This window comes from Pyrus communis, chromosome 17 (genome assembly GCF_041283825.1).
Source record: "Pyrus communis isolate YQ-2024b chromosome 17, ASM4128382v1, whole genome shotgun sequence".
NCBI lineage: Eukaryota > Viridiplantae > Streptophyta > Magnoliopsida > Rosales > Rosaceae > Pyrus > Pyrus communis.
Genome location: NC_142581.1, coordinates 22,221,855 through 22,230,628, shown reverse-complemented (window position 1 = coordinate 22,230,628; position 8,774 = coordinate 22,221,855). Strand labels below are relative to the sequence as shown.

Genomic DNA, 8,774 nt, shown 5'->3' with positions numbered 1-8,774 from the left:
TACACTCCAATGAGTAAGGCATAATTTGATAGGAAAAAGAAGGAAATTATGGCCCAACCGGAGTTGTTTATATCGGACTATACTCCTACAATGGCAGATGAAGATGATGATTATAGTGTTTAAATTGAAGTTATTGTAGTCTTTCATATTTAAGTTGTAGTTTTTAAATTGAAGGTGTTGAAGTCTTTAAATTGAAGTTGTAGTCTTTAAATTTAAGTTGTAGTTTTTAAAATGAAGTAGTTGAATCTTTAAATTGAAATTGTTGAATCTTTAAATTGAAGTTGTTGTAGTTTTTAATATGTCCGAAAATCTTATTTTAATAACGTAATTTAATTTATTTAACCATATTAATTCAATTAAAATAATAAATTATGTTTGACCTATGACCCTTTGGCCTCCTCGGTTGGAGATTGTTTTTTGTCACAGGACCATATTTGGCTTATGATTCTTTGGCCCCCTCAGTTGGAGATGGTATGAAATATGGTATATCATTGTTCATTAAAATATAATTTCTTGGAGGACTATAGGGCTAAAAAGAGCCTTATGACCCTTCTTCGGTTGGAGAAAGTCTAAATGGGAAAAAGATCCCCGCTAGATCTTTTTCTTGGAGATCTTAGGGATTCTATGATCGTGACTGTTCATCGTACGATCAGTTTTCGTTAGGTATTATTTATATTTAATTTTAAAATTTAACTTTTGAAATAATTACTAATCGCACGATATACGATGAACGATCACAATCACAAAATTCCTAAGATGCCTAAAAACAAAACGGTGCACTTTTGAAGTGTTGTCTTATCCACTATACTACGGTTGCTTTTTATGAATTATCGCCAGCTGCCAAAAGCGTGACGTCTCATTGTTTTGGTACACATTGTGCGTATACATCTGACCTGTTTAATCCATTAATTTCGACATACATGACATCAACACAGTGTATGGTTGCACAAGAATTCATGAAGACAGAAAATGATAATTAAGCACAATGTAAGACAAAAGTAGTACTGATAAGGTGAGATTAATATATAATTGGTTGTATAATATTTGGCAACTTAAAAGAACAAGAAAATTTTTATTTAAAATTATTTATTATCGATTTATAAGATTTTGTGTTTATAATCAAAATTGTCCACAAAGATTCATTCTACAAAAAAATCAATTAAAATTAAAATCATTTAGTCATCAAACTAAATAAAACAAATGAACGAAATTGATAAAAGTATTACGAACCGTCTATGTATTTGTTACAATAAATTAACAAACGACTTTAGTTTTAATTCAACTTTTGCAAAGATAATATTTACAAAGTGATTCATAATAATAACAATTTTAATCATAAGCACAAAACTCTGTAATTCGAACACTTTGAGAAAGAGTTCTTACTCATACCTAAATAGCCAAACATTGTTGAAATTAGTCAGTATCTACGAACACATAATAGGTGCAACTGCACATCTAAATGATTGATAATTAAGGTTACTTTAACTTATCTTTTCAGAGCACACGGTGCATGAGCAGCTACAGCTAGGTAGAAGGTTCACCTAATGAGTAGCATATGCTAAGTTTCTATATATGGAAGGGTAAAGAACAAGATAGATTCATGGCTGAAATAGCTTATTATCACATCTGCATTTCCAGGAGAGCAAATAATAGCTATCACCTTCCTCTCCATGAGATGACAAACTGAGACGCTTTGTTTTGTGGACCGGAATCACCAGAGTTGCAATGCAAGGCCTGCAATTCAAACATTTGTTCTGGCATCCTGGAGGCCTTGAACCCAGCACCATTTTGCTTTGCAAGAACAGATCATCACTACTCTCATTGTTATGGCTTGATTGCACAGAATCCACTGGACAGTTTTTGAAACCAGAACCAAAAACCAAAATTAATGAAGATTAATTTCGTTTAGTTAACTATCATTAGCAAGTAAAAAGTATAAAAATAAAATATAAGAAAACCCTAACCCTTCATCAGTAAGTACTTTGTACTCTAAGAACAGAAGAACAGAATAGAGAACAGTAAGATGATGAAATGAAAAAGTGTCAAACATTGTAGTTTACAGACCCAACTGAGAAAACCCAATTCGTATTTTCAACTTTGAAAGGGAACAGAATGCTCCAATCGTAAACAGTTTTTGTTAAAGGGGGTAGGTGGTAGCCGGTAGGGTTTTAAATAATTATACCTGATTTGGGAAGTAAAGTCGTGAGTAAAAAGATGGAAGCCACAGTGATTATTGCAACTTTGAGGCCACGTACACGGTAGTTTCTGGTTGAAGGAGCCATCTGGAGCAGTACTCTTTGAAGGACCTGGATAAATCTTAAAATCCACTATTGGGATGTTCTGTTACAGTGAAGAGAAGGGATGCTGTGCAAGAAGAACAGGAGAAGAAAAGGATTGGTGGTTGATAAATGAAGAGGCTGTAATTTAAAGAAGGTATTTATATTATTTTTAGACAAAGGTGGAATTAAAATTTAAAAATGCTGTTTCATTTCGACACTACATTTCTCTGTTGCCTGCCTTAGTCTTGCATTACACACCAATAAAAAGACACTGATTTTTTTTGAAAATGTAAATTTTTCTGGGTCTTTTTGGGGGCTGTTGCACCTGACACAAGGTTTTTAGTGAAAGACTGAAGTGACTATTTGACGATCTTGGGATAGGCATCTCGGTTAATCCATTGTCTTACAAAATGGTAACACCCATCGGCCAATCACCTAAAAATATACTTCATCTCTCTTCTTTTATTTTTCTCTAAATTATTTATGTACAAATACTTTCTTGCTTGTGATTGGTCTTGGATTTCAAGATTAGTTAATGTAGCGACGAATTTTGTGATGTCGCATTAAGGTGAACAACACAATCTGAGTTTATCGGCATCCATTTTCGTTTGTAAGGATTCTAAACAAGGATGGTCTCCCTGCCCCCTATTTAACTTTTATTTGAAGTGTATAAGGGTTTGACGCCCTGTTTATTAGTGAGTCTTGTTGTATTTTCTTTGTTCAATCTTGTCAACGTGTTTGTCTGTTAGCCCTTTGTGGCTTTCCGTCCTTTTGGTGCGGCCATGATAATGATATTCCCAAATTTCCCAAAAAAAAAAAAATATATATATATATATATATATATTTGTCGAAATTTTGATATACAAATATCTAAAGAAAAGGAAAATGATGGAGAAGACTACACCCATATTACTATTCTATAAGTTAAGGACCATTTCCTCAATTATTATCAAATATTCGTCGGAACAAAATGCTAGCCAGTAGCATTCAACTATGGTATAGAATAATAGAAATAGTCCAAACAATTCCTACAGTCAATAGTTGTCCTTTCTTAACTGGTGATTGAGAAAGTTGATTGGATTGGTCAGTTTTTTACCATTTGTAGAAAAAACAAGGAGATAAAACAAAGTTGAAGATGATCATTTTTCTCCTGTGAATAATGTAATTTGATTTTGTAAATTTTATAATTGAAATCGTTAGATTTTATAATTTTTATTTAAAAATTATTTTAATTAGAGATTATTTAGTCATATAAACAGGATGTGTGTACAGTCATGCGTCAACAGTAAATTCACATGAAATTTTACATAGATATCACATGTCAACAAAAAACTGTACACACATCCTGTAATTAGATTAAATCTGTTATGTATACCTTTAATTTATTTATGTTTGGTTAGTCTATGATATTCTTTGATTTAATGAATGATAATTTTGTGATGTGATCACGTTCACGAGTAACAATATATCTTGGTGGTATAATCGGACATCTACAAAGCATTTAATAATGTCACTATGTGTTAGTAACTATAACTTATCAAATTTTGCGATTTAGGCGTTAAATGTTATGTCATGTTGTAACATTATTAAACGTGAAGGTATAGAACTCAAAAATGAACAATGATACAAAATTGTATATTCCATAAGAAAATATATAGTAGATTAATAATATGTATATTGAAATGAAAATCGTTGCCTTTGTAACAGATATTGTTTACAATTGAGAATAGCCAATATAACTGAGTTTTTGCTTGATTAAAGTGAAAACTTACTCTGTTTGTCCAAAAAAAAAAAAAAAAAAAAAAAAAAAAAAAGAAGGTGAAAACTTGCTCACATGCATAAGTTTAACCCTCTATGTATTTACTAGGAGTAGCTCCAGTGGGAGCTAATTGCCCAATTAATGGGCAATGGAATCCACAGCCGCCCCACCTCTCCCAAAACCCCGAATGGCTCCAGCCCAGTCAAGCAATTGGGTTCAAGGTGAGGCCGAGGAAGAAGTCCGGCCAAAATCCACGATCTTAGCGCCTAATCCATATGATGCAAGGCTAACGTCAGCGTGACGTTAGCCTCAATTTAAATAATTAAAAAATAATAAAAATTTTAAAAAATTATTAAAAATACAGAAAAAAATCTAAGAAAATTATAATTTTTATACTAATATACATAACCATGCTCTTCCACCTTTGGTTAAAAAGCATATCCGAAATTAAAAATGAAGTTAATTTTATTATTTTATTAAAAAATGATAATAATATTTTGATACCAATAATCTAGGCTATTCAGGTTAAGGATTAAGATGCACTTGGGCATTTATTGTTTACGTAAGATAATTACTGTTCATTTAAAGAAATTGAGTTGCCTATTGCTAAGGAGAAGGTGAAAAACTGAGATTTGCTTTAACCATAATACTGTTTATAGAGCAGTGTATTGGAGAATCCAAGCAATATTAATTTATCACCGCAATAAATAGGTACAAGTGACCTCTCCGGTCATGAACACCATAAGAAAGACTCCAAGCTCCTCCAGTTGCACACCTGGTAAAAGTGAGTACGCCAAAACAGTTTTAAGATTTTCACCGAAAAAGTAAACACCGAACAGTTCTAAAGATTTGTAAAAGCAAATACCAAACAGTTCTAAAGATTTATAAGCAAACACCAAACAGTTCTAAAGATTTATAAGCAAACACCAAACAGTTCTAAAGATTTATAGAAACCTGAGGACCAGAGATTTTCGTTACTTTCTACAGCTTTTGGACTTTGCAGAACAAGAAGTGGCAAAATTAACTGCCTCTTGGGAAACCTGCAATATTAACTCCTTTTCTTTCTTCTAGTTCAAGCTCCTCAATTTTCCAAAGAACTAGTTTGAAAACTGAGCAGCAGTTCAGCACTTGTCCCCAAAAACAGAAAAAAACAAATAAAAAATAAAAAAAAAGGAGAAGAAGAAGAAGAAACCCTACCGATGATAATGAACTAGAGCACAAATGAAATCCCCAAGACCTTGCACTTTGAATTATCAAGTAGATGTTGTGGAAACTCTCTTATTATCTCGCATTTAGAAATGAGAAAAAATTAAGGTGTAATTTCTTTTTTTGAACAAAATCATATATTAGTTTCAAAGGTTGCATTTGCATAATCAAGGTGTAATTTCTCTTACACAAAAAATAAAAAACAAGGTATAATTTCAAACGTATACGACTTCATTTCACTAAGACCCTTGTCATGAATCAATCTCATCCCCTAAATTCTGCTAAATAAAATCGTAAGAAATGAGTATTGTCCTCATTCATGTGTTCATTATGTCCTAAAAAATAAAAAATAGATCAGACATTAATTTTGTATGCCATAACTGAAAAACAATGTATGAGATAATCAAGTAGAGTTGTTTATCAAATACCTATTCTTTCTTATATCTTTTTCTTTATAAGAAAACCAAACAAATTAAACAGATGGCCATGGTTGCAACCAGTTCCAATATAATCGAACATCAAAACTTTCCTCGCCACATGCGGCAAGGCCCTATCCCAAATATGAAAGTTATTAAAACTAAAACCAATACTAATAACTGCATCTATCAGGAAGTTTGTCTCCCTATAAATATGGTTTCAAGAAATTGCTTTAAAGCAGTCACCAATCACTTGATATCTTCAATGATATTCCGCAAACACCAATGGGTAGAGCAGCAGTCTTTAATAATTAACATCAATAACAAGCTTCAAATCACCTACCACACAAACTTTCTTATTGAAATTTGATGTATATTTGCTTGATCTCAACAATTACAAGATGAAACATATATATAGGGAAGAAAAAGATCATAAGCCTAATTTTGCCTAACTTACCTATCTTGCTTGACTAACCTAACTTGCCTAACTTTGAACAAGAAAATTGACTAGCCTACCATTATTCCAACATGTTTATTTCCTGCATTTTAACACTCCCCCTCAAGTTGGAGTGTGAATGTCGATGACACCCAACTTGCTAATTAAGACCTCAAATTGTGCCGAGCTTAGTGGTTTGGTGAACAAGTCTGCAGGTTGATTCGAGGTCCGTATGTAAGCTGTTTGCACCATTCCCATTTGAATCTTCTCACGTACTAAGTGACAGTCTATCTCTATATGCTTCGTTCGTTCATGAAACACTGGGTTCGAAGCAATGTGCATGGCAGCTTGATTATCACAAAACATTGTGACTGGTTGTGCATGATTTACTTGCAAGTCCTTCAAAATGTTTCTTAGCTATATAACTTCACAATAAGTAGTAGCCATAGAACGGTATTCTGCCTCTGCACTGGAACGAGATATTGTGTTTTGTTTCTTCGTTTTCCAAGATATCGGTGCTTGTCCAAGGAAGATACAATAACCGGTTATTGACCTTCTAGTGTCTTTACACCGAGCCCAATCAGCATCACAAAAGGCTTGTAGTTGTAGTGAACCTGTAGAAGGCAAAAGAATTCCTTGTCCAGGAGATTGTTTGATGTACCTGAGAACCTTATGCACCGCTTCAAGGTGTGGTTGTCGTGGCTTGTCCATGAATTGGCTCAACATATTAACCACATAAGTCAGGTCAGGTCGCGTGATGGTTAAGTAAATCAGCCTTCCTACGAGTCGCCTGTATGAAGAAGGATCATGTAGGAGCGTCCCATCAGTTTGTGTAAGGGACAGGTTTGGTTCCATTGGTAATCGTGAGGGCTTCGCACCAAGGAACCCAGCATCTTCTAGTATCTCCAACGCATATTTGCGTTGGCACAAGGCAATCCCTTGTTTAGATCTTGCAACTTCTATCCCCAAAAAGTATTTGAGTTTTCCCAAATCCTTTAGTTTAAAATGTTGGGAAAGGAAGAGTTTAGTCTCTTCAATTTCTCTCAAATTGTTACCTGCAAGTATCACGTCATCAACATACACAAGTAATGCCATGAAACTGCCTTGACGGTTTCGGACGAACAATGAGTAATCTGACCATGATTGATGAAAACCAGCAGTCTTGAGAGCACTAGACAGCTTGATAAACCATTGTCTCGAGGCCTGTTTTAAACCATAAATGGATTTGTGTAATTTGCATACTCGTGTCTCCCCCTTTCGTCCGAACCTATGAGGCAGGGACATATAAACCTCCTCGTATAAGTCACCATGCAAGAATGCGTTGTTCACATCAAGTTGATGAAGATGCCAGCCTCGTATGGAGGCAATACTCAGGAGGACGCGGGCGGTGGTGAGCTTGGCAACTGGAGCAAAAGTTTCCCGATAATCAAGCCCCTCAATTTGACTGTAACCTTTAGCAACGAGACGAGCTTTGTAGCGTTCAACACTGCCGTCAGGTTTAAGCTTCACCTTATAGATCCATTTGCAACCGATGAGATGTTTGTGAGGTGGTAAGGGCACAAGAGTCCAAGTGCGATTGTCATGAAGGGCAACAATCTCTTTTTGCATGGCGTCACGCCATTTTGGATCCTGAACAGCCTACGAAAAACTGGTGGGTTCTTTGATAATGGTGAGGGTTGTGAGAAAGGTTTTGTGAGTGGGGGATACATGGTCATAAGATAAATAATGAGATATGGGGTGAGATGTACCTGATGACTGGACCATGCTTGTGGAAGATGTGGGAGCAACACGGGAAGGGAGGGTCACCTCAACATGAAAGTCCTGCAAAAATGTGGAAGTTTTGGTCGGTCGAGTGCTACGACGGAGTGGAGGTGGTTGGTCTGGTGATGGAGTGGTTGGAGGTGGTGAAGAGTGTAGAGTATGTGTAGGGTATGTGGAGGTGGGTAAGAGTGGTGAAGGTGTTGATAAGGTATCTGGTGGTGGAGTTGTAGTAGGTAAAGGAGATGAGAGTGGTGTGATGTCGGTAAGTGTGGGAGAGGTGGTGTTTATGTCTTCGGGTGCAAGGCTTGAGTGAGACTCAATGGGAGAGGTCAAGTCAAACGTGATGGATGAGGGTGTAATGTTTGATGGAGACGGGGCAGCGGAAGTGGTATGATTTTGGAATGGAAAATGATTTTCAAAAAAAACAACATCCCTAGAAACAAAAGTCTTATTGTGTTTTATATCAAACAATTTATAACCCTTTTGACCATAAGGATACCCAAGAAAAATGCATTGAATTGCACGGGGGTCGAATTTAGAGGGCCTTTGGGCGTGTGTAGAAGCAAAACATAAACTACCGAAAACCTTTAAATGGGAATAGTTAGGTGCTTTGTGAAACAGTTTTTCGTAAGGTGTTTTACCTTGGAGAAGTGGAGTGGGTGTTCTATTGATGAGGTAAGCTGAGGTTAAGATTGCATCCCCCCAAAAACGTTTTGGCAAACAAGCTTGAAAGAGCAAAGCCCGAGCAACATTGAGCAAATGTCGGTGTTTACGTTCGGCAACACCATTTTGTTGTGGTGTGTTGACACAACTAGATTGATGTATGATGCCTTTGAGAGCATAAAATTGCTCAAGCTTCCAATCATCTACTTTGTCCTCTTGACTCACACCCTCAATTTTGTTACCAATTAACGCAT

The 8,774-nt window shown here is 35.5% G+C and overlaps 1 protein-coding gene across 1 annotated transcript; it reads right to left on the bottom strand.

Moving 5' to 3' along the window:
- Window positions 1-1,394: 1,394 nt before the first annotated feature.
- On the bottom strand, window positions 1,395-2,679 carry LOC148689626 (EPIDERMAL PATTERNING FACTOR-like protein 8). The gene is made up of 3 exons (XM_088689850.1): window positions 2,605-2,679; window positions 2,183-2,364; window positions 1,395-1,849 (listed from the first exon to the last, which is right to left on the bottom strand). Exons 2-3 carry the CDS (start codon window positions 2,280-2,282, stop codon window positions 1,599-1,601), a joined length of 351 nt encoding a protein of 116 aa, XP_088545976.1. The 5' UTR covers window positions 2,283-2,364; window positions 2,605-2,679; the 3' UTR covers window positions 1,395-1,598.
- Between the last annotated feature and the right edge of the window lie 6,095 nt (window positions 2,680-8,774).